The following is a 23,941-nucleotide window of genomic DNA, read 5'->3' as shown; positions in this document are numbered from 1 at the left end:
ATGTAATATTTGAACTGATAAGTTTCCTAGCTATTGCAGCCAAGTCCATCTAAAGTCCATCTTACTTGGACTTAAATAAAATCTGAGGTCAACTGATTGTTCTTCCCCACACAAACTACACAACAAACAATGTGGCAATCCATATGAAGAGGAATCAGTCAGGTATTTACGAACAGGTTATTGCAGGTGTTCCCAAAAATATGTGAATGTAGGCCACTAAATGTTTAACATTACAACAACCATTATAATAAAGCATTGAGGAAGGAAAGGTTATGGTATGTTTCTAGTTCAGTTGTGGGTAAAGGGTGTTGTTCGATGTTTGGGAACACCCCGACTTATTGCATAATTTCCTTACAAATCCTTATTGCATAATTTCCTTACAAATTCAGTAGAATAAACGGAATAAGCTGCGCGGTGGCGTTTTGTTATTAATTATAAGAAAATTGAGGAAAAAGTGTGGTCTGCTGTAACGTAAATTCACCATGTCCCGGACAGTGCAACTTGACGAATAACTAAAAAAATTACTTCGAGATCAGCTTTGGTTTTTGTGTGTGTACAATTACAATTCCTTCCGTTTTCATAAGAACTTGGTACGAGCCATTTCACCAAACAGTGACAAGGTAATATTGTTCCACTGTGACATTGTGTTGGGGAAGCCGTTGCTAACGAGAGACTACAAGCCGGACACTCTTATACGGCGATATTCGAACCATCGTGAGCCAGCACGGTCTTCCGAACACGGGGACGTTGTGCAGCCATTGGCCCAATTCACATCAATCAAAGTGTTTTTGTGTCTGGGATAGTCAATAAGAAACCATAATCATAAACCACATTCCTCAGGAGGAAAGCTACCTCTGAACGGACGTAAACTTCTGGTGGAAGCCTCCACTCCCCTTTACATGTTAAATTGCCATTGTAACAAAGCCTATTTTTCATCACCCCAGCTTTTCCCGAGATTTTGGAGTTCCGGTTCCATCGCCTTCACAGTAGCCTACGCCAGTACTGTAATGAGCGAATTTCAATCACATGAGACCGTTGAGATGATGGTCAGTCCCTACCCACCACATACCCATAAACTGTACAAAATGCGTGCATATGGTGCTCTCACAACACCATAATGTAGCGCAATACAACGCTACAGTTTCCAGTAGATTTGAAGAGCAAAACAAGCAGTATCGAACACGCGTGTGCCTTCTCGCTTTGCCATGTCTAACATTTCAAACTGGATTACAGTGAAGTTAAGCGACGCATTTGACAGCGCGTTTTGCGATAGATTGCTTTTTTCATGTCGTCGTACTGTCTGACTTACAAAGAAAACCAATCCAGTTGCAGTACATGCTACTCTATAGGCTACATACGACTTGAACGCAATAAAGCAACCCTATGCGTTTGGCTTACCTTTTCCATTTTGCCAGGCAGTATACCAAGACAAGCTGAGAAAAGACGTGAGGAAAATAATCGCAGTGGCAACAGTTCCATTTCTGAGCCTCATTTCATTTCAGCAATTTCCCACGGCGCTGATCTCCGGGCAGATGTTCTTCCTCAGAGCCCCAGACAGGTCCTGTGCCTCGGAGACGGAAGGAAGGGTCCGACCGACCCGACTGCGTCGTCAGGTGCGCCGCTGGTCAATCACGAGTCGAGCCCGCTCGAAGCATTTCCACAGTCCGTCAGAGATGCAAAAACATGACCAGAGCCACAATTATTCATTCAAATCGAAGCGATGACGAGCAGGAATAAGGATAGGTGGACAAGTAGCCTAGGCTACGTTTAGCAGCTTCGTAAAACACCGTCGTCTTCAACAGTTGTCGCTGGCAGGCACGCGTTCTAAAATGAAATAACAGCAGAATGTGTTGACAAAGAAGAAAACCAATACTGAATTGAAAAGTTAAATCAAATGAAGCGGCTATTGAGAATACGTCAAGCAACTGTCAGGCAGTTCAGTCTGGGGGGACATTAACACACCCACATGTCGAGTTTTTCCACGGCTTGCATAAACGGATATCGCCCCCAGTAACTCGTTGTTATGAAACAAGAGACAAGTCTTAAGAGTTTAACTTCTTCCAGGCACCTCGTCAGTATCACTCCTCTTTACTGGCGATGGATAAGCAGATTAAATCACGGGATTTTGAGGCTGAGAGCCGTGGATAGCAGGCTACTTACCGCGTCTAAATTGCTGGGCTCGAGTCGCGAATGACTTGGAATATAAAACCAATAGCCAACAGTGCAGTCAGTCTACCCTCGACGCCGCTGGGTCGAGTAATGTAGCCTAAAGGAGTAACGGCACTGAATTACGAGATTGTGGAAAAATCTGGAATAATAGCCGAACATACAAATGATGGATGACTTAGTCACATTAACATATTTACATATGTATTTACTTCGGCTTTTTTCCCTTTACGCTTAGGTCTCTACACACCATCCGCCACCAATGAAGCCGAATCTTTACAAACAGTGATCTCTCAATCAACCTTAGCATGGCCCCCGCCCACCAAAATGTACTATTGGCTGCTGTCAACTTTCACTACACCAACCACGATTCAACAAAGGGCACGCAATTTGCATACTGGTACAACGATAAACATTCTTTACAATAAGGACTGTTTTAAAACAAGTGTATGCTGTAAGATATCAGGCTCGCCTATTTATATTGTTCAAAACTGATAATGCCATTGGCTATATATGGTGCACCTGAGATCGCTTTCGCTTGTTTTACTGATAGTACCTAATCATGTTCCTGGGAGGTGGGCGACGGGCCTACTACTTAAAATAGTTTAGAAGAGCGCCATTCTGTGTTAAAAGTTTGAATAACATCTTGAACCCATGAGTTAATAGAATGAACTGCGCCATCGCAGAATGATGCTATTATGTTGCAATCTAGAATGGAAACTGTCATTACAGTCACACCGGGAAACAATGTGTTATATCCAGAATGGGCATTCTAAAAAGACACACCCGCGACGTTGCAACGTTGTGGTCGTTCTGGCTAATTGCCAGGATTCTTAATGCAGTAGGCTAGCCTTTAGCCACAAAGATATGTGTTTTGTTTTTTTAGGAAAATACACGCACGTATTAATCAAATGACAATATATTACATGAAAATGCATCTTAATTTATATAATAACTTATAATCGAGATAAGTTCATTCATATGATGTGACGTCATTTATGTATTTTTTTATTTTTTTAGAATTGATGAGAATATCTCCATTGGTTGGGAGGACGTTGATGTCTAGACAGGCAGGTGTTATTCTACTCCGGAGGTTTACCGTCTGCCACGTTCTCGGGGCTGCGGGGTTTCACCTGTTTCAACCGAAAATCGGGTCATGTTTAGGAAACAGTCTGAATAGGCTACTGTATTTACAAAAAAAATAGTTAATCCCGCTAATCCAGTTTCCAGGTAGAGTTTCACCAGTCCCAACGCATTTCCTTTCAATTTTAAAGAGTAATCTTGTAAGGGTCCCGTGAATCCAACACTGCGGCCCTTCAGCAAACGCAGTTAATGATATGGGTCAAATAGCTAGATGCTTTGGGGTCATAAAGAGTGAAATCCTGTAACACAACACCCATGCAGTAGTGCATCTGACGATCCCTTGGCTTTGTTTATATAACCGATGCGATTTGGAGTAGCTTTCGTCGACAATCCTGGCAACCTGTAGTCCCACGTTTGCTCAAATTACATCCACGTCAGGTAACGATCTACGTGCTCTCCGAGCGTCATCTGATCGCCAGGGCTAATTGATATCCATAGCCTGGAGATCGCCATGCATATCGCGCCGTATTGTTTTCAGTGTTTACTCCGATCGGCGGCAGCATGCGCGGACAAACGAGACGCACCCGCAAGCACGAACAGTTATGTTCAGGCTCTTTCCTTTGCCATTAACTGGAAACACACTGCACTGCTGAAAAACCCATTCTTGAACCCAGCTTCACACCACAGTCAAAAACGTTCTGCACCAGACACGCACACGACATGTATTTAATGTGTGTATGCATGCACACAGCCACATGTAACCTTTATTGCTGCACTTTCAAAATGCCTTCCTCGTTGGAGAGTATAATCAGAGGAACAGGTAGAAAACAATTACTTTTTTTATTTTACATAATTCCCTTAAATCTGGCTCCATTCTCTATGGAATACAATGAAAGTCATACTCAGTACACATACACTTTTTTGCAGGAGCTATTCCATGCAGTGTGTATGTGCATGTGTTTGCATAGCAGGTGTGTGAGCACGCTGTGTGTGTCCTAGTGTGCTAGTATGCGACCGTGTGTGTGTGTGCAAGTGATTGTGTGTCCGACTGTATGTTTGTGTGTCTGTGAGTGCGCTAGTGTTTCTGCGTGTGTGTGTGTGTGTGTGTGTGTGTGTGCACAAGTGTCTGTGTGTATACAACTGTACATGTGAGTCTATGTGTATGAGTGTATATGTGTGTGCATGTGTGTGAGTGCCCTAGTGTTTGCGTGTGTGTGTGTGTGTGTGTGTGTCTGTGTGAGTGTGCTAGTGTTTGAGTGTGTGAGTGTATGTGTGTGAGTAGTGTGCCAGTGCGTGTGACTCTGTGTGTGTGTGCACTATAATTTGCTTCATATATGAGTGTATATGTGTGTGCACTAGTGTTTGTGTGACTTTACATGTGTGTGTGTGCGCGCACTAGTGTTTGTGTGTGTGACTTTATGTGTGTATGTGTGTGAGTGCACTAGTATGTATGTGTGACTTTATGTGTGTATGTGTGTGAGTGCACTAGTATGTATGTGTGACTTTATGTGTGTATGTGTGTGAGTGCACTAGTGTGTGTGTGTGTGTGTGTGTGTGACAGACATGCAGCTGAACTCCTGATAAAGGAGACTCAGAGACTCAGAGACTCAGAGACAGCAGGGGGTCTGTTTCAGGGGCAGGGGCTCCACAGCAGACGCGGTCCCCTGCAGCCGGGAGACGGGCGGTCAGTGTCAGTGGGGCGTGGCTGTGAGGTATTCCTGCAGGGGGACCAGCGAGACCCGGCCCATCCAGTCCTGCAGCCACACGCTCCCCAGCCTCAGCTTCAGGAAGAGCCAGCGGTGTTCCCCTGGCCACGCCCGCATCCCCGGGTGTCTGGGGCCAAACACAACACACTCATGTTCCAAACAACAGTGGCAGTTCCTGAGCTCAAAATGGAGGAGGCATACATTTACTTGTGTCCCCTTAAGCTAATTACTGGTCTTGACCAGGGCCAAGTTCAGCCATGTTTAGCTGGCAAACGTATTTATTTAAACAGAAACAGTGGCGCGTTGAACATCCTGTTGCAAGCCGTAGGTGGACTGACTGACGCAGTTCAGTTTGTTCTTATGGCGTCGATGTTTAAAGCATAAGCCATGTCATTACTGATTTGGGCTACATCATCCCTGACACACCCACCAAAATGTTGCACGTTGGGAGAAAACATATCGTTCAGCACATAAACCGTAGCTAAACGTTTTCAGATTGAACGTGCCACTGTTTTCAATCATTTTCCTTGATTAACAATGACACTCAGTCACAAAGTGTTGGTACTATCAGGTGTAGCCACTACTCAGTTATGTAAAACAGAAATAAAACTCTCTATTTGCAAACATTTCAATCAACGTTATTCAAAAATGTTGATACATGTAGCCACTCTTTGTTTTCCGCACTCACACTGCGAGAATATTCATGCCTATATTGAGGGAATATTGTGTCTCTGACTGTTTCTTTCTTTTAATCAGCCTCATAATGGCTTCACTGACTGTCTTCGGCACAACTCTGGCCACCTTCACCCTCGCACACTCACACTCACACCCTTTCACACTCACACTCTCACCCTCGCACACTCACACTCACACCCTCGCACACTCACACTCACACTCACACCCTTTCACACTCAGTCTCAAACCCTCTCACACTCACACCCTTTCACACACGCACACTCACACTCACACCCTTTCACACTCAGTCTCAAACCCTCTCACACTAACACCCTCGCACACTCACACTCACACCCTCGCACACTCACACTCACACCCTTTCACACTCAGTCTCAAACCCTCTCACACTCACACTCACACTCAGCCTCACATCCTTACATACTCACATACTCCCACACTCAGTCTCAAACCCTCGCACACTCACACTCAGCCTCACATCCTTGCACACTCACACTCACACCCTCGCACACTCACACTCACACCCTCGCACACTCACACTCACACCCTCTCACACTCACACTCACACCCTTTCACACTCACACTCACACCCTTTCACACTCACACTCACACCCTTTCACACTCAGTCTCAAACCCTCGCACACTCACACTCAGCCTCACATCCTCGCACACTCATACTCACACCCTTTCACACTCAGTCTCAAACCCTCTCACACTCACACTCACACCCTTTCACACTCAGCCTCAAACCCTCTCACTCTCACACTCAGCCTCACATCCTTGCACACTCAGCCTCACATCCTTACATACTCACATACTCCCACACTCAGTCTCAAACCCTCGCACACTCACACACTCAGCCTCACATCCTTGCACACTCACACTCACACACTCAGCCTCACATCCTTGCACACTCACACTCACACACTCAGCCTCACATCCTCGCACACTCACACACTCAGCCTCACATCCTTGCACACTCAGCCTCACATCCTTACATACTCACATACTCCCACACTCGGTCTCAAACCCTCGCGCCCTCACACTCGGCCTCACAGACTCACACGCTTGCACACCTTGAGAACAGGGCTTGTTTGGCGAACTCCAGCTCCTCTTTCCCCACGTCCATCACCTGTCCCGTCAGTGTTAGCCGGGCGCACCGAGGGTCAGCCACGTCCCGGCCCTTCTCCCTGCACACACAGCACACCATCTCGTCCCAAACACGCTACAGAGGAAGTCTGCCATCATACACGGCTCCTCTTGCAAAGAGAGTAACACGTATGCAGTAAACGTCCACATTAACACATAGACAAGGCCACTTGAAGCTAGATTATTTGCTTGTAAATATTTACTTGGCTACATTTGAATGCCTTTATAGAATAAACATTAGACATTTCTTTACTGGATAACAGCAGCATAATAAATCCGCGCAGTCTCCCTTCCCCGTAAGACAGGAAACTGACTCTTGATAGCTACCTGCAGATCCCCTGCACATCGGCGAAGGTCAGGGAGGCTAAAGGGTTGCTTCTCAGGTCAGTCACAGTGTTGTCCATCTCGCTGACATAGAAGTAGGGCACCCCTGTGCTGTTGTCGGAAGGACCGTCACTGACGGGGAAGACCTTCCCAAACGGTACACCTTTAATCTGTAAACACACACACGCATGAGTGCACGCACGCACGCTCTCTCAATTACAAGGACCGCGTAGCCCCTTGAGAACGCTTGAGAAGCCAGGAAATGCAAGATCAATTCCATTGTCTTATATATTTACATTAACTCTTTATGAAATACAAAGCTAGTGGCGCTGTGGCACATAGGCTATTACGCATTAGGGATGCACACAATTCGTGAATGCAGAAAAGGAAACCGTGTATGCAAATTTCATCAGCAAGCAGTTTGCCTTTACGGCAACAAGACGGTGACACAGGGAAGGCACACATCATGAATCCTGGAGGCTATATGCACCGTGTCCAATGTGGAGATGGTGGCGAGGAATCCCCAGTCGCTGTAATGAGCCATGTATCGAGCCGCTTTCGCTGTTTCCTCCGGCGGGGGCGGAGCACCTGCAGCCCGCTTCATCCCATCCATCCGATACGAGAACATTCTGGGCGCCGCCGATGCTTCCTTAAGGTCTTTGGTCTGCAGCAGCGGCTCGGGAGGTTTTTCCGCATCATTATCGTAGACCGAGGCCGGAAAAGCCTGTTTCCAAATACTACCTGCATCTACGAGGAGAGCCGGAGCCGCCTCTTCGTTTGAGTTAGCCTCCAGTTCTCCCTCAACGTCGTTAGAGACAGCCCAAGAGACCGAGTTCAGGATAGCGTAGCCTTCGCTGTGGCGGAAAACCGCGGCAAGTATCGCCAGGAAAAAGTTCAACTCCATCTGGTTTTTATTGACACCGATATACAGTAACTCTGTATGTTTATACTGAATTAACCACTCGCTTTTATATCAGCGGTAGAGAGCGCGCCTTGGAGAAGACCAACTGTGTGTAAACAGCGCCGCGATCCAGGACAACGGAAAACAGGTCGCATCAAAACCTATGAAAATTATCAGTGCAACGGAGAAGGCTACTTCTACGTTTAATTGATTTCCACGAGTAACAAATATTGCAGTATTACAGAAGATCAGACACCTCAACTCAGTAACGAAAAGGCAAATTAATAAAATGCAATGTAGCATTTAGCCAGCAAGTGTAAACAAGTGGAAAGTCCACGTCTTTCTGCAAATAATCCTGAGCCAGATTGCCTCTTCCTTAATGAAATCGGATCCGTATATCCATCCACCGTTTATAAACCGATTGCCGAAGCTTATACCTTCAATTAGTCTGCAAAATCTGCTCACCCGTCTGTCGGGTTATTTCATGCATAAGAAGAGAACCATCTGATGGTTGAAATTCGTATGTGCATCTTCTGAGATCACCACATGGTTAATTTATATCTGTAATAAATCTCCTTGTGTAAAATTGACATATGTTTTTAGTTTCTCTGTGCCAGATGAAATTTTTTTTTTCCATCTCTTAATGTATGGAATACACAAGACGGAGCACGACACTGATCTGTCAGTGCAAAACTCTGGTTCAAGATCAAAATCCTAAATCATAATACTAAAATAACAAGACTACAAGAACTGATCTTGGACCTGTTTTCAAACGGATAAGGCTAGACTATGGACATGGGGAACGTGGTCCCAGATCACCACTCCTCCGTTCGAGCAGGTGCCTTATGAACATAGACCCAGGTTTACGTACAGTGAGCTCCAGAATTACCGATAAATATTCACAAAAAGTGCCGGAAACTAAAAGATAATACAGTTATAGACATAATCTTTATTTCCCAACATGCGTAAAGTAGTGCGCTTTATTAATGATTCAATGAAATCTACCAAAGTCTTACTTTTTTCAAATAAAAACATTATTTCCCCCAAAAGACAGATTCCACTATTATTGGCATCCCTGCTTTACAATTTAGTTCCTTTAGACTGAGAGTAATTAAATTAAAGTAAAATTGTATTATCAATTTCATTTTAATTACAATAATTGACAATAATTGTATAATGTATAATGTATAATTAGTAAATAAAAACCATTGAAACGTGAGAGTAAATGTAAATATAGATTAGTATCGGTGTTGTTTATTATATGCAGTCATTTTTCTCAATTTTTATTAAGGGTGCCAATAATTCTGGAGACCACTGTACATTTCCAACTGAATAGTGCACGGCCGAGCTGCCAGTTGTGAAGTTCACCCTTATCGATCTAAAGCCCGAGATTCGGCCGAGAACATACACGCGTGGGCTGCTGGTTGGCTCAACCGTTTCAGCGGCCCGGCAGTCTAATGTCCAGTTCGGCCCGCACTTGAGCGGTCTGCATTACCGGCTGTGAGGTCGGCCAGGAGAGCGCTCTCGGCCGCTTCTCTGCGTCTGCTGGCGCAGCAGCGCCCCCTAGTGGTAAATCCTGGGTCCAGACTGCCTTTCGCAAGCTGCACAGTTCGTCCTCCCACGACTCCCAAGGCGCTGCTTATGTGACGGAGCGAACAGAAGCCGCGACTGGCCGGGCGTTTTGGAGGAGAGTTGGGCAGTACCGATATTAAAAAGGGGCGACATTAATGAAGAACCAAGGTGCATTTGGGGGATGGGGGCTTTGGCGCGCATTAACAAATAACAGGAGGCCCACCCGTAAAAGAGCAGTGTGCATTCAAACAGAATTAATGGGAAATGCATGATGTTAGGCTGAAGCCAAGGGCAAAGAAAAAAAAAAATAAATAAATAAAAATTTCCAGCTGTTTTTAATTATATTTTCAAAAACATTTCCCCCCCTCTTGTTATGTCCACAATTGTACATCAGCAGTACGTTCCTGTGCATAAGATGTAAACACATACAAACCAAAAAGTCATGATTGAAGCTTTCTTTCCCTTTAATCACATACTTGTATTCTTACGCTTTTTTTTCTTCCGTTTTGCGTTGTCCGCACGTACACAAAAACACAGAACAGGGATTCAGGGAAGACGAACACAGTTTGTCAGTTTGAATATGATGTAGTTTTCTCAGCTCTCCTGCCTGGATGGTCTGACGAACCAGCATTGGGTCAGCTGTACCGCCAAGATCCTCTAGCCCAGGTAATCAACAAAACCATCAGCTCTGCATTAATGTACCGTTATGAGGTTAGATGTGATCCTTTCTCCTCCACACACGCGGAGGAAAGTGGACTCATGTTCTGTGGCTGTGGTTAATGGTGAAGATTAACATGACAGTCTTGCGCTTTAAAAAAACATTTCTGATAAAGATCTGCACAGCCTCCATATGAGAAACTGCCTCACTGTAGGGTCCAGACATGGATGAACGAACAGTCCGTTTTTCTGAAGAGGAGTCATATTTACGGTTTGAACCAACACATGATTTGCCACCGCTTTTGCTACAAGAGAACATATATTTTTGAACATTACTTACAGGTCGTGAGCAGTGTGCTCAACATGGGGCTGCGACAGCCAATCACACTCATGTTACACACAAACCATGTGGCTACTACAGCCAATCACACTCCTGCTATGCAAACATCAGGCTGCGGCAGCCAATAGTGTCAGCACACTCCTGTTACACATGCACAAACACAAACAATCACAAACACACACAAACACACACACACACACACACACACACACAAACACACACACACACAGAGTCATGATGGGCATGGGTGGTCTGACACAGAGGCACAGCTCTCATCAAATATTAACACAGCAGAACGACAGGTGTTTTGGTCCTATCCTCTCAATCCATCTCTCTCTCTCACTCTCTCTCACACACTCTCTCCCTCTCTCTCTCTCTCTCTCTCTCTGTCTCTCTCTCACTCTCTCTCTCCCCCCTCTCTCTCTCTCTCTCCCTCTCTCACTCTCTCCCCCCTCTCTCTCTCTCTCACACACACTCTCACTCTCTCTCCCTCCCTCCCTCGCTCTCTCTCACTCTCTCTCTCCCCCTCTCTCTCTCTCTCTCTCCCTCTCTCTCACATACTCTCTCTCACTCTCTCTCACACTCTCTCCCTCTCTCTCCCCCCCTCTCTCTCTCGCTCTCTCTCTCTCTCTCTCCCTCTCTCACACTCTCTCTCTCTCTCTCTCTCTCTCTCTCTCTCAGTCCATGGTTTTATCGCTCCAGGCGAGGGACTTCCTCTTGGCCAGTTCCATCCAAGATGGCTGCCCCCCGCGGGACAGGGCGGGGGCTGATGATGCGACCTCAGGCCTGCTTGGCTGCCTGTCCTCTCTCTGTCGGCTCTGGACAGGAGCGCTGCTGGGAGCTGCTTCTAAGGGGAAATTTAAGGTGGTTTCAATATTAGAATATACACACAAATATATACACACACACATATAGCATTGTGCTCTGGGTCAGTCCCATGAGCCTGTGTGTGTGTGTGTGTGCAGTATGTGTGTGTTTGTGTGCGTGTGTGGCTCTGTGCATAAGTGTGATGTGTGTGTCTCTGTGCATAAGTGTGATGTGTGTGTGTCTCTGTGCATATGTCTGTGTGTCTCTGTGCATAAGTGTGATGTGTGTGTGTCTCTGTGCATATGTCTGTGTGTCTCTGTGCATAAGTGTGATGTGTGTGTCTCTGCGCATATGGGTGTGTGTCTCTGTGCATAAGTGTGTGATGTGTGTGTCTCTGTGCATGTCTGTGTGTCTCTGTGCATAAGTGTGTGACGTGTGTGTCTCTGTGCATATGTCTGTGTGTCTCTGTGCATAAGTGTGATGTGTGTGTCTCTGCGCATATGGGTGTGTGTCTCTGTGCATAAGTGTGTGATGTGTGTGTCTCTGTGCATGTCTGTGTGTCTCTGTGCATAAGTGTGTGACGTGTGTGTCTCTGTGCATATGTCTGTGTGTCTCTGTGCATAAGTGTGATGTGTGTGTCTCTGCGCATATGGGTGTGTGTCTCTGTGCATAAGTGTGATGTGTGTGTGTCATTGTGCATATGGGTGTGTGTCTCTCTGCATAAGGGTGATGTGTGTGTCTCTGTGCATAAGTGTGTGATGAGTGTGTCTCTGTGCAGAAGTCTGTGTGTGTCTCTGTGCATAAGTGTGATGTGTGTGTCTCTGTGCATAAGTGTGATGTGTGTGTCTCTGTGCATAAGTGTGTGATGTGTGTGTCTCTGTGCAGAAGTCTGTGTGTGTACATGACAATCCGTACCCAAGGTGTGGGCCTTGTAGGTTGCTCTACCCTCCATCTTGGCTTCTCCTCTGTGTGGCGCAGTAGCTGCTGTGCTCTGGGTGTCCGGTGGGGCTGCTTTAGGTTCTGTCTGCAGGCACACAGAGAGGGAGCCCAGCTCAGCGGGCATTACACAAAACCACCACCAGAGGGCAGGCTCACTCAAAGCCACAGACACTGCTAGGAAGCCTCATATTTCTGCTTTCTGTCAGAGCCATGTCAATCATTAACATTCCATACTGATGTACACATCCAGAGGTGGAAAGTCCACGGGTCAGAAACTACAAGCCCTGCCATGTGTTTCCAACACCAATGAACTCTGATTTCTGATTTCACTTGTTAGTTCCATCTCCTGGCTGAAGAATTGTGCCAATTGGCAAATCTAGGTGATTGGACAAAAATACTGGGAGGACCTTTATACGGCTCATGCTTTTTAAGAAGCAGTAGTAGCTTGCAGTAATGAAGCTCAACCAATCACACTCCACATCGTCAGAAGTTTGATCCAGGACCGAAAGTGGCAGGGGGGGCGTACCTTGCGCCCCACAGAGAAGGACCGGTCTGCCCTCTCCTGCCTCCTGTCCTCCGTCTGTTCCTGCTTCTTCTTCTCCGGCAGCGCTCCCCTGTCCAACCTGCCCTGGAGCACGGCCGTCCTCTCTGCTGTCCCCTGGGGTGCCCTGTCACCCCTCCCTGGGATGAAGGCCAGAGAGGGGAGCTGTGGGGCAGGCTGGTGCGTAGGGGCAGGAGCGGGGGTCTGGGGTGCAGGCTGCGGGGTGAGTTTTGGTGCGGGTTGCGAGGTGAGTTTTGGTGTGGGTGTGGGTGCAGGTGAAGGTGTGGGTTGCAGGGTGAGTTTTGGTGTGGGTGTGGGTGCAGGTGAAGGTGTGGGTTGCGGGGTGAATTTTGGTGTGGGTGTGGGTGCAGGTGAAGGTGCGGGTTGCAGGGTGAGTTTTGGTGTGGGTGTGGGTTGCGAGGTGAGTTTTGGTGTGGGTGTGGGTGCAGGTGAAGGTGTGGGTTGCAGGGTGAGTTTTGGTGCGGGTGTGGATGCGGGTTGCGGGGTGAGTTTTGGTGCCGGTGTGGACGCGGGAGCAGGAGCAGGTGAAGGTGTGGACGCGGTGAGGTTCCGGGGCAGTCTGCTGGTGAAGAGCTGCTGGAGGCTCCTGGTCTTCTCCCTCGCCACCGTCATCCAGGCCGGCTCTGACATCACCGGCTCTGACATCACCGGCTCTGACATCACCGGCTCCGACACAGGCTCCGCCTCCTTGGGCGGGGCTGGCGCTGGCTTGGGGGCCGGCCCTTTGTGGGGGAGAGTGAACGCGTTAAAGAGCGCAGGACTCAAATCAACATGGAGATTGGGTTTTTGAAATATTTTAACTTTATTAAAATGCTGGATAATTCCTCACTGCAGATCGCCGGAAATTTCTGAGGAATCATTTAATTCGTCAAAAATGTATAGTCATTACGTTGACCTTTTATGCAGCATTTTAATCATAGCCATAGAAATCCAATCTCCTCTCTCACAATTGCAAGGAATTTTATGGAAGTTGAGGAACAACCAGATTTGTACAGATGCTTTGATTTGTGACAGTGAAATCATGTTCTCATGCCAATGGGAGACAGTTGATTCATCAGCTTTTGACTGCAAAAAGAATTAGCAAGCCAGAATTCATGATCTTATTTTTAAAATAGTACATAATTTCAATATCTTTAGACATCCTCCAAATTACCTGCATCTAAAGATGGATCTGTGGGCAGATCAACAACATCTATAAAATAGAGGAAAAGTAATTACTCTTTTGTGATAATTGGTTTTGAAAAGCCATTTTAGGCTGGGATACACCACTCATGTTTCACAATACAAATTAAAGTCAGATGCTGCTTTCTCACATTTGCTGACAGAATCTCACAGCAAATAGCTACCTATGCTGCTTCTATGGCATCATAGTGCAATGCCAGGTGCAATCTCATGATTTCTTGAGGCAGCTGAATCCCAGTTTGCAGAGGTTTGCAAATGCAGTTTCCCCTTCTCTGCATGTTTGGTCTGGCATTGAACTCTCAGTGAAAATTGGATTTAGTACAATAATATTTTCCTGTTCAATATCCTCTGCAATGTTTGACGGATATGATTGCCATTGTGAAAGACAAATTATGGAGAGTAAACAAGAAATATTTATCAGGGCTTTATCTATATGAGATCAGAAGTCACCTTTATCAGTGTACTTAACAACGTGGCCAATTGCAGAGGATACTCACTTACATCTGCTATCAGCCAGCATGGAGCTATGGGCCTATCCTTCCCAAAGCAAGTCTTAACCCAGTCATCTTTCGGAAAATTCAATTCAAGTCTGAATTGTCGGGTAACTAGTTTTAATTATTGGCTTTGAGACCCCGACAAAACTGATTGTAAATTATTTTCGCAAACTTGCATTGTCCACATGATTGAAGTAGCCTGCTCTGTTAATGCTGGTATCTGGAATGCTGTCTGTTCTGTCTCTATCGCCAGTCCCCCCTCCCCAAAAACTATGCTGAGAGTTTATTACATCATGGCTTCAGAATAAGAGCACACACCATCCTGCCCTCCTCCCGCCAACCCCCATCCACAGCTGAAAGGAACAAAGACATTTGAGTGAAGAACTAATCTAACTGAAATATGCAAATAACCACACATTACAACAGTGGTATTCAGAAGAGCATCTCTGAACACAAGCGTCAAAGCTCCAAGTGGATAGGCTACAGCAGCAGAAGACCATTCATTCATTCATTATCCTAACCCACTTATCCTGAACAGGGTCGCAGGGGGGCTGGAGCCCATCCCAGCATACATTGGGCGAAAGGCAGGAATACACCCTGGACAGGTCGCCAGTCCATCGCAGGGCACACACACCATTCACTCACACACTCATACCTACGGGCAATTTAGATTCTCCAATCAGCCTAACCTGCATGTCTTTGGACTGTGGGAGGAAACCGGAGTACCCGGAGGAAACCCACGCAGACACGGGGAGAACATGCAAACTCCACACAGAGAGGCCCCGGCCGACTGGTGCTACCCACTGCACCATCCGTGCCGCCTAGCAGAAGACCAATAAGTCTAAAAAATAAGTCTAATAAATACCTAATGAAGTGCTCACTTGAATGAGCAGGTTGCAACTGACTGTATTTCAAAATTACTTGTATAGAAGTATCACCTCAATTGTAAAACTCAAGAGAAGAGCAAACTCTTTCTTTAGAGGTATACAATAACTGAGCTTGTGTACCTCTCAGAATATTCATGTTTGGTCTCGTTAGATTTTAGAGTAAAATCATGAATCGTTTAATGACAATATCAATATCATGCTCAGTCCTTCTTCTAACAACATAAGGGAACTTTAATATGTAGGTTGCCAGTTTCAGCTAAGACAGTTCTGCATCTCCCACACCTTCCAGTTTCCAGCCGTGCCCCCCAGAGGGCAATGTTCCCCCCTTTTTTCAAGCACACTTGGTACTTTCTTTCCTTCTTTTCTTTTGTGACCGTCCATGTCAGGTACTTCTTTGTTTAAGGTAGTTGACCCTCATCTTTAGATTTAAGATGTTGAGTATTGGGTAACTTTGGGTTGCTCTGCCTGTCAACAAATTCGGCAATTTATTTGATAATTGATATCTTTAGGGAATAATTAAGAAATGACAATGAATACAAAAGTTGGATAAGTGAAGGGTTTTAACAATTGATGCGCTTATGTTCAGTATTCAGAGTACCGAACGTTAAACAAGGGTGTTGATTGTTAAAATTGCTTGATTCAGAAATGAACCATTTTTCACCTTCAACCTCATTTTCCTGACAGCATCAAGGTATTTCCACAAGAAAATATTTTTAGTTTGAAGACAGTTTGAAGCCACCTATAGTAGACAGTTTTAAAAATGCTTAAATCACAGGCCTGTGTCCTGATTACCCAACTCACCCAAACAGGGCTCCATATGGGAGCAGACTTACCGCCCCGCTTTGAGTCCCCAGGTCTCTCTCTGTCTCTGGGGTCAGACTTGGTGGAGCTGGAGGGGGTGGAACGTGGGTCTGTGGGAAATGTTGGGGGGTCAAAGTTTGGAAATGTGCGCTTTCTCTGTAGGTTGGGCTTGAGGCAGGCATGTTCTAGATCTTTCTCTTGCCTCAGTGATTGTGAGCCTTGAGCCACCAGGTTTGGCATTTGCACGGGGTCGGGGCATTTAGTGGGGGTGAGGGCCTGGGTGTCACATGATTGGCCAAGAAGTCCACCCTCCGGGTCATGTGATTGGTCCAGAGAACAGCGCCGGGGGTCCCGTGATTGGCCCAGGGGACTACTCTGGATGTCACGTGATTGGCCCAGGACACAGCCCTCCACATTAAGGGCCTGGGATTTCGGCTCTGGATTCCGCACTTCCCGTTGGCGGTACTTGGTGGACAGGGAGGTGGAGCGTAGCTTCACACCAAACATGGACCTCTCATCCTCCTCCAACCCCCCACTCTGGGTCTCTCTCGAATCCTTTTTTTCTTCCACCCCTCTCCCCACAATCTCCATAGCGGCCTGCCGCACCCCACCTCCACCCCCAGACTCCCAAGCTGGGCCACTGGGAGCCATGCTCTCTTTGCCCTTGGGGTTAGGGTCAGTCCTCTCCTGAAATACCGCCACGTTTCTGGACTGGTCCTGCGGTGTAGCCTCCTCTGAAACTGCCACCGCCTGCTCCTCTTGCTTGGAGACGAACGAGGTCTTAGCTGGCAAGCCTCCCTCGGACTTCAACGCTGACGCAGGGTTCAGGGGCTGCGGTTTGGCCTCCTCCGGCTTACTGGCCAGGACCTCCTCCTTCACCCCCCTCTTGTCCTCCTTCCCATGCAGGCTCCCGCCCCGGGGTCGGTCCCAGGCCGACGCGATTGAGAACCGGAATGAGCCAGAATTAGGCCTCTGCTGCTTAGTGCCCTCTGGTGGCGGCTGGTCCTCCGAGCCAGCAGGCGGCACTGTGACAGACTGGGGTGACTGAGGGGGCTGGCAGTCCTGCTGGGCTTGTTCTGCGGTGTTCTTTTTCAGGGACATCCTTGGGACCGTGGACTTCAGAGCAGCAGCAGGAGGAGTGGGGAGGGACTGTGTTCTGGGAGGCCACACTGGCTCTTGAGTCACGCCCTGGACATTACTTTTACGAGCTCTGGTTTGGTTGTTCTCTGAGATGGGCAAAATGCCTGCAGGAGCAGTGGTGGGTGTGGCGGAGGGCGCCAGCGTGTTGTTCTGAGAGTCCCTCCGTGCCAAGTCATTCAGGACCTCTCTCACTGGGTCACTGCCCCCCTGTGGTTGGCTGACACTGGGGTTTTTGGTCTCCAACTCAGCTGAAATGGGCGGGGTTTCCCCAGTCCCAAGATCTGGCACCCGGGGGGCCTCAGGACCCCGTGGAATGGGCCGGCGGAAGAGGGGGTTCATGGTGACATGCCCCTCCAGCTTGCTGGGGTCGCTGGGAGGCCCCGCCAAGGTAGAGTCCCTCCTATCAGTGTCTGTGTGCCCCACTCCAAAACCAGAGAGACGCAGCTTCCCCACGGCAGGGTCCCGTCGCACCCCCCCTTCCCCTGACCGGATCACCTGGGTGGAGTACGAACGGAGGCGGACCGCGTCTTTCGCCACCTCGGTATCCTCTTCGTCTCTCTCTGGCACAGGATGGTCCAGGTCATTCAGGCTTTCAGAACGTGGCCGGTCCTGTTCAGGAAGAGAGGGAGGGAGAGAGGGAGAGAAAATAGATTATCCTTTTTCCCCAATTTCCTTTTTCAATGTTACCCTGCCAGGCTGTAATTTGGAGATAAGGCTCCATTTCAAAGTGGGGCAGCTTTGAGTAAGATAGTGAGGTACTTACTCAACTGCATCCATAATGTCCATTATGAATTAAATGTACACTCACTGACCACTTTAATAGGTAGACCTGTGCACCAGCTTGTTAATGCAAATATTTAATCAGCCAATCATGTGTCAGCAACTAAATGCATAAATGCATGCAGGCATGGTCAAAAGGTTCGGCTGTTTTTCAGACCAAAGGTCAGAATGGGGAATAAGTGACATTGACCATGGAATGATTGTTGCTGCCAGACAGGGTGGTTTGATTATCACAGAAACTGCTGATCTCCTGGGACTTTCATGCACACTAGTCTCTAGACTTTGCCATACTCTGGTCTCTAGAAGAACAAAAAAACATTCTGCGAACAGCAGTTTGGCGGGAAAAAAACACCTTGCTAATGAGAGAGATCAGTGGAGAAGGGCCAGACTGGTCAAAGCGGACAGGAAGGTGACAGTAACGTAAATAACCACACATCACAGCAGCGGTATGCAGAAGAGCATCTGTGAACACAAGCGCGTCAATCCTCCTTAAGGGGGACAGGCTGCAGCAGCAGACGACGACCAAAGTCTAATAAACACATAGTAAAGTGCCCACTGAGTGTACATATTGAGTTGTGTGTATAACTAACTGGAGGAGAGCGTCTGTAAAATGGCTGAATGCGTCTCGTCTCACCGAGGGCAGCCTCCGGCCCTTGGCGCTGGCTCTTTGGTTCCTGGGCTTGACGGACATGCGATGCCGGGCTGCCGAGGTGTCCAGGCAGGGCGTGAAGCGGGCGGGGCTGTCGAAGTCCACGCCGGGCGGGGAGGCAGGTGTGGGGGGGGTGGACTTAGCTTGTGGGGAGTGGGGGTGGGACGGAGGCTGGGGGCAATCCTGGAGACACGGGCAGACACACGAAAAACTGATCTGAGGCCAGTTATACTCGTTATATAACATAGGCTATTCACATTCACTTGACACAAAGGCTGAAACTGAAAATAAGCCATTAATACCCATTATCGCAAGAACCAAGCGCTCTGCTTGTTGAAAGCACACAGTAATTTCACAGCTGGATCATCAGGGAAGATGAGAGTTATGCATGTAATGACGGTTCTTTGAATTCCGGATGACCATCAGAGAGTCGGTGCTTTAGTATGATGGATTCTCTCCATCTTGCGTGTGTGCACGTGGAACTGCAATATTACTGGCACTGACCAGAGCCCTGGAACCTCAGAGGTTAAACGCAGAGTCCCAGGTGATCTGGGTACGGATGCAAAATGCAACCGTCGAGTTGTGCGAGGAGATCCTCCTGCCACAGTGCCCCATCAAGGAGTGAGCAGCACAGGAAACCAAGGTCTTCCTAGCCAGTTGGGAGCCACCACCAGTAGTTGCTTTGTCAGACCCTGTCTAGGGTTCAAAGACGCGTAGGAGTTGGAGGAAACGCATACAGAAGGCCGTCTGACCACGCATGGCCTAGAGCATCCAGACAGAGCGGGCTGGATGTGTCCCCTTCGGAGAACCACAGGGAGCAATGCAGTGTCCTCTCTGAGGCAAACGGATCTGCTGACTGAGCTCAACAACGCCTTGTGCCTCTGAAAACAAGGGATCGAGTGGATTATGGCCTCAACACGTCTTCAGGACAGGGAAGCTCTCATAAGGTGAGACTCCAGCGTCGCCCCCTGCTGACATGGCATGAGGGAACTCCGGCCGTAATTCACCATCAGGCCCAGTTGAGCCACCTGCGAGGGTGTGACTGCTGTATCCCGCACTGCTTGATCTCTGGATGGAGAGACAATCAAGCAGTCATCCCGATAGAGCAGGAGCGTTATTGATCCGGCCTGCAGGGAAGCGTGGGCTGCCGCCGTGCATCTGGTGAAAACACGGGAGAGCCGGAGACAGGGCGAACGGGAGAACTTTGAAACGAAACACGGAAGGCGAAAACGCAGAAACATTCAGCGATGAACGGCGATGGGAATCATTTTAGGTCTACGGATGTGAGCCCCTCCCCCCACGTGACACTCTGGAGCACATCGCCAGAGCGCAGCGTATAAAATGACCAGAGATCTATTCAAACCTCTGTGACTGAGGACGGGGGAAAAATTTCCGTAGCTACTACCGAGGTTACGAGGCTACTACCGGATCAGCTGCCAGCAGCGAGAGAATTTTGATCTGCTTACCATTCTCTGCATAAAGCTAGGAGATATAAGGAACAGATGGGCGGATGACGTGGGTACTTAAGAGGGCTGCCCGGTTATAAGGTCTCGACCTGCACATACGCTAGATGGGAAAAATTAAATGTGCTAAAGCACCGTCTCTGATGGTTAGAGGGAAAGAAACGGAAAAAAATGTTCAATCGAATACCTTTTTACAGGGTGAAGCATGGCCCTTTCCAGTGGCATGTGTACGGTGGCCCTCAGACCTCATCTCAGGAAAACGATCGTCAGTTCACGGACCTCAGACGACATATAGAAAACCACTGTTGGTTAAAGGAAAACCGTAGGTCGAGGGATGTTTTCCTTCAACCAACAGGTGTTTTCCATATGTCGTCTAAGGGCCACCGTACATGTGCCACTCAAAAAACCCCAAAACATTAGTACCAGCATAACAGCTAGAGATGTTATGAGAGAATGAGATGCCCCCCTCACACGCACACAGGAAGCTGCCTTACCTGCTCGTCCTCTTCACTTCCTGTTCCCGCTAAACTCAAAGAGCTATGGTTTCTGAGAGTGTCGGGGAACTGCAGATGGAATGGGGGAGGGGAGAGGGTTCAGTGTCACGCAATGGCTGATGGGAAACACAGGGTTAGCACACTGAGAGAGAGAGAGAGAGAGAGTGTGTGTGTGTATGCGAAAGAGAGACAGACAGAGAGAGAGAGAGAGCCCAGTGGCACAGTGCAGGACTCCATTGACACAGATGAGATGAGACTGAGCTCCAGGTAGATGCAGTACTCAGACTACTCTGGAAGTACTGTACACGAGTGTGTTCTGAGCAGCACAGGGGCATCACTATGATACAGGGCGGCCTGTAGTGTACATGAGGTGCGCAAGGTCGGTGGTTCTAATCCCGGTGTAGCCACAATAAGATCCGAACAGCCGCTGGGCCTTAACCCTGCATTGCTCCAGGGGAGGATTGTCTCCTGCTTAGTCTAATCAACTGTACGTCGCTCTGGATAAGAGGGTCCGCCAAATGCCACTAATGTATGTGTATAAACCCACTGTGGGGTGGACTGGATCACAGGACACAAATACAGCATGCTAGCTTTATGGCCTCATAAATGCTTTGTTAGCTCATAGCATCTGGTCATTTTTAAATCATTACCGCCAGTAGTAGCTATTTTGTGTAATATTGTAGGGGTAGTTGAGAGTAAGAGTATGTTGAGAGTAAACTGATGTCGGGGACTGTAGCAGTTTAGCCAGAAATTGAATTATCTACATTGAAGTAACCATCTCAGAACTATCTAGGCGGGTTTTCTCAATTTGGTGTGATAGTCCTATATGTGATGTTGGGGGCAGTACATGGGTGGTATATGTGATGTTGGGAGGAGTACATGGGTGGTATATGTCTTGTTGGGGGCAGTACATGGGCGGTATATGTAATGTTGGGGGCAGTACATGGGTGGTATAAGTGATGTTGGGGGCAGTACATGGGTGGTATAAGTGATGTTGGGGGCAGTACATGGGTGGTATAAGTGATGTTGGGGGCAGTACATGGGTGGTATAAGTGATGTTGGGGGCAGTACATGGGCGGTATATGTGATGTTGGGGGCAGTACATGGGTGGTATAAGTGATGTTGGGGGCAGTACATGGGTGGTATAAGTGATGTTGGGGGCAGTACATGGGTGGTATAAGTGATGTTGGGGGCAGTACATGGGCGGTATATGTGACGTTGGGGGCAGTACATGGGTGGTATAAGTGATGTTGGGGGTATCATGTAGCACATAAAGGTATGTGATGTTGGTGTTATAGTTGCTTTGGGGGTTGCTGTAGTCACCTGTGGGGTACCCCGGGCCAGGACCTCGGGCAAGGAGAAGGAGGTTTCGGGGGGGCTGTGGGGTAGCCCGTCATCTTCAGAGCTGACCCCCGTGTCCTCCGCACGCTTCCCAGTGATCAACAGGGGAGGCGGGCCCAGACGCAGATTCTGCTGCTGCAGCTTCATCTGGCCAATCAGAGGCAAGGAGAGCAGTAGCTATTTATTTAATCTGACCAATCAGAGAGAGGGAGAGCAGTAACAACTAGTTAATCGGACCAATCCGAGACAGGGAAAGGAGAAACCATCTGACCAATCAGAGAGAGGGAGAGCAGTAACCACTAGATCATCTGACCAATCAGAGACAGGGAAAGGAGGAAACCATTAGTTTCTTCTGATTGAGTACAGCCCTGCGGCAGTGCACATCATGCACAATAGCAATGGAAACAGCCACACATTACATTACAGTAATGGCATTTGCCAGAGCAACGTACAGTTGATTAGACTGATAAGACAATCCTCCCCTGGAGCAAAGCAGAGTTAAGGGCGAGGAGAGTAAGAGTGTCGGAACTGCATATCCAAGTCTGAAGGATCGTATAGGAGAGTAAGAGTGTCGGAGATGCATATCATAGAGGAGAGTTAGACAGGAGAGTAAGAGTGTAAGAGAGTAAGATTGTCAGAGCTGAATATCATTGAGGAAAGTTAGACAGGGGAGTAAGAGTGTAAGAGAGTAAGATTGTCAGAGCTGAATATCATTGAGGAACGTTAGACAGGGGAGTAAGAGTGTAAGAGAGTAAGATTGTCAGAGCTGAATATCATTGAGGAAAGTTAGACAGGGGAGTAAGAGTGTAAGAGAGTAAGATTGTCAGAGCTGAATATCATTGAGGAACGTTAGACAGGGGAGTAAGAGTGTAAGAGAGTAAGATTGTCAGAGCTGAATATCATTGAGGAAAGTTAGACAGGGGAGTAAGAGTGTAAGAGAGTAAGATTGCAGGAGCTGAATATCCAAGTCTGAAGGCTAAATGATCATAGAGGAGAGTGAGAGTGTAGGAGCTGAATATCCGAGTCTGAAGGCTAAATGATCATAGAGGAGAGTGAGAGTGTAGGAGCTGAATATCCGAGTCTGAAGGCTAAATGATCATAGAGGAGAGTGAGAGTGTCGGAGCTGAATATCCGAGTCTGAAGGCTAAATGATCATAGAGGAGAGTGAGAATGTCGGAGCTGAATATCCGAGTCTGAAGGCTAAATGATCAGAGAGGAGAGTGAGAGTGTAGGAGCTGCATAGGCTGAGTCTGAAGGCTAAATGATCAGAGAGGAGAGTGAGAATGTCGGAGCTGAATATCCGAGTCTGAAGGCTAAAGGGTCATAGAGGAAAGTGAGAGTGTAGGAGCTGCATAGGCTGAGTCTGAAGGCTAAATGATCATAGAGGAGAGTGAGAGTGTCGGAGCTGAATATCCGAGTCTGAAGGCTAAAGTGCTCCTCAGGCCCACCAGAAGCCAGAAGGCTCACCTGCAGGGCTTTGATCTTTCCTTGCACGTTCTCCTGGGACAGAATCCGCACCGGCTCCACTGCGGCCTGGCCTTCCTCAGCGAAGAAGATGCTGTCGTGCGACATCGCTCGAGATCCCAGCATGGCGGGCGAATACCTGTGAGGCAGCGATACAGCACAGACAGGTGTAGACAGGTGTAGGTGTAGACAGGTGTAGACAGGTGTAGGTGTAGACTGTGACTCTGACTCTAAGCGCTGGTCCTGGGTCAACTCATCCATTTTTCCAATGACAGTTCAGCGATTAGGACAAGAGGCGGGTGAGCTGATCCTGGATCAGTTATTCTGACACAGCGGTTAAATACGGA

The 23,941-nt window shown here is 47.8% G+C and overlaps 3 protein-coding genes across 4 annotated transcripts in view; all 3 read right to left on the bottom strand.

Annotated features, from left to right (window-relative positions):
• mgat4a (alpha-1,3-mannosyl-glycoprotein 4-beta-N-acetylglucosaminyltransferase A) overlaps positions 1-2,440 on the bottom strand; it is a 46,783-nt gene extending 44,343 nt beyond the window's left edge. The window contains exons 1-3 of one of the 2 annotated variants that reach the window (XM_061225994.1): positions 2,367-2,440; positions 2,161-2,266; positions 1,399-1,824 (exon numbers count right to left, since the gene is read on the bottom strand). In XM_061225994.1, coding sequence (XP_061081978.1) covers positions 1,399-1,492 — 94 coding nt within the window. In that variant the 5' untranslated portion in view covers positions 1,493-1,824; positions 2,161-2,266; positions 2,367-2,440. Of the gene's footprint in view, positions 1-1,398; positions 1,825-2,160 lie in introns of both variants that reach the window. The other variant, XM_061225993.1, reaches the window with a different exon arrangement.
• Positions 2,441-4,849: 2,409 nt separating this feature from the next.
• Positions 4,850-8,550, bottom strand: creg2 (cellular repressor of E1A-stimulated genes 2). Its single transcript, XM_061227107.1, has 4 exons — positions 7,612-8,550; positions 7,125-7,291; positions 6,725-6,838; positions 4,850-5,082 (listed from the first exon to the last, which is right to left on the bottom strand). The coding sequence occupies exons 1-4, from the start codon at positions 8,023-8,025 to the stop codon at positions 4,941-4,943; spliced, it is 837 nt and encodes a 278-aa protein (XP_061083091.1). The 5' UTR covers positions 8,026-8,550; the 3' UTR covers positions 4,850-4,940.
• A 2,694-nt stretch (positions 8,551-11,244) lies between these two features.
• Positions 11,245-23,941, bottom strand: part of cracdla (cracd like a) — a 30,969-nt gene continuing 18,272 nt past the window's right edge. Inside the window, exons 4-11 of the mRNA XM_061226852.1 lie at positions 23,598-23,733; positions 22,113-22,277; positions 20,790-20,858; positions 18,818-19,015; positions 16,296-18,012; positions 12,864-13,621; positions 12,314-12,422; positions 11,245-11,438 (exon numbers count right to left, since the gene is read on the bottom strand). Of these exons, the coding sequence (XP_061082836.1) occupies positions 11,269-11,438; positions 12,314-12,422; positions 12,864-13,621; positions 16,296-18,012; positions 18,818-19,015; positions 20,790-20,858; positions 22,113-22,277; positions 23,598-23,733 (3,322 nt within the window). The 3' untranslated portion in view covers positions 11,245-11,268. The remainder of the gene's footprint in view (positions 11,439-12,313; positions 12,423-12,863; positions 13,622-16,295; positions 18,013-18,817; positions 19,016-20,789; positions 20,859-22,112; positions 22,278-23,597; positions 23,734-23,941) is intronic.

Source organism: Conger conger, chromosome 17 (assembly GCF_963514075.1).
Source record: "Conger conger chromosome 17, fConCon1.1, whole genome shotgun sequence".
Lineage (NCBI taxonomy): Eukaryota > Metazoa > Chordata > Actinopteri > Anguilliformes > Congridae > Conger > Conger conger.
The sequence above is the reverse complement of the archived record's forward strand: the minus strand, read 5'-3'. Positions and strand labels throughout refer to the sequence as shown.

Bases quoted from the DNA above. Each gene is read 5' to 3' on its own strand.
- creg2 (XM_061227107.1), bottom strand. From the start codon at position 8,025: ATGGAGTTGAACTTTTTCCTGGCGATACTTGCCGCGGTTTTCCGCCAC. The intron at 7,292-7,611 runs GTGCATATAGCC...GTGTGTTTACAG, and splicing joins CCATCTCCACATTGGACACG to ATTAAAGGTGTACCGTTTGG. The intron at 6,839-7,124 runs GTAGCTATCAAG...CTGTGTGTGCAG, and splicing joins GATGTGCAGGGGATCTGCAG to GGAGAAGGGCCGGGACGTGG.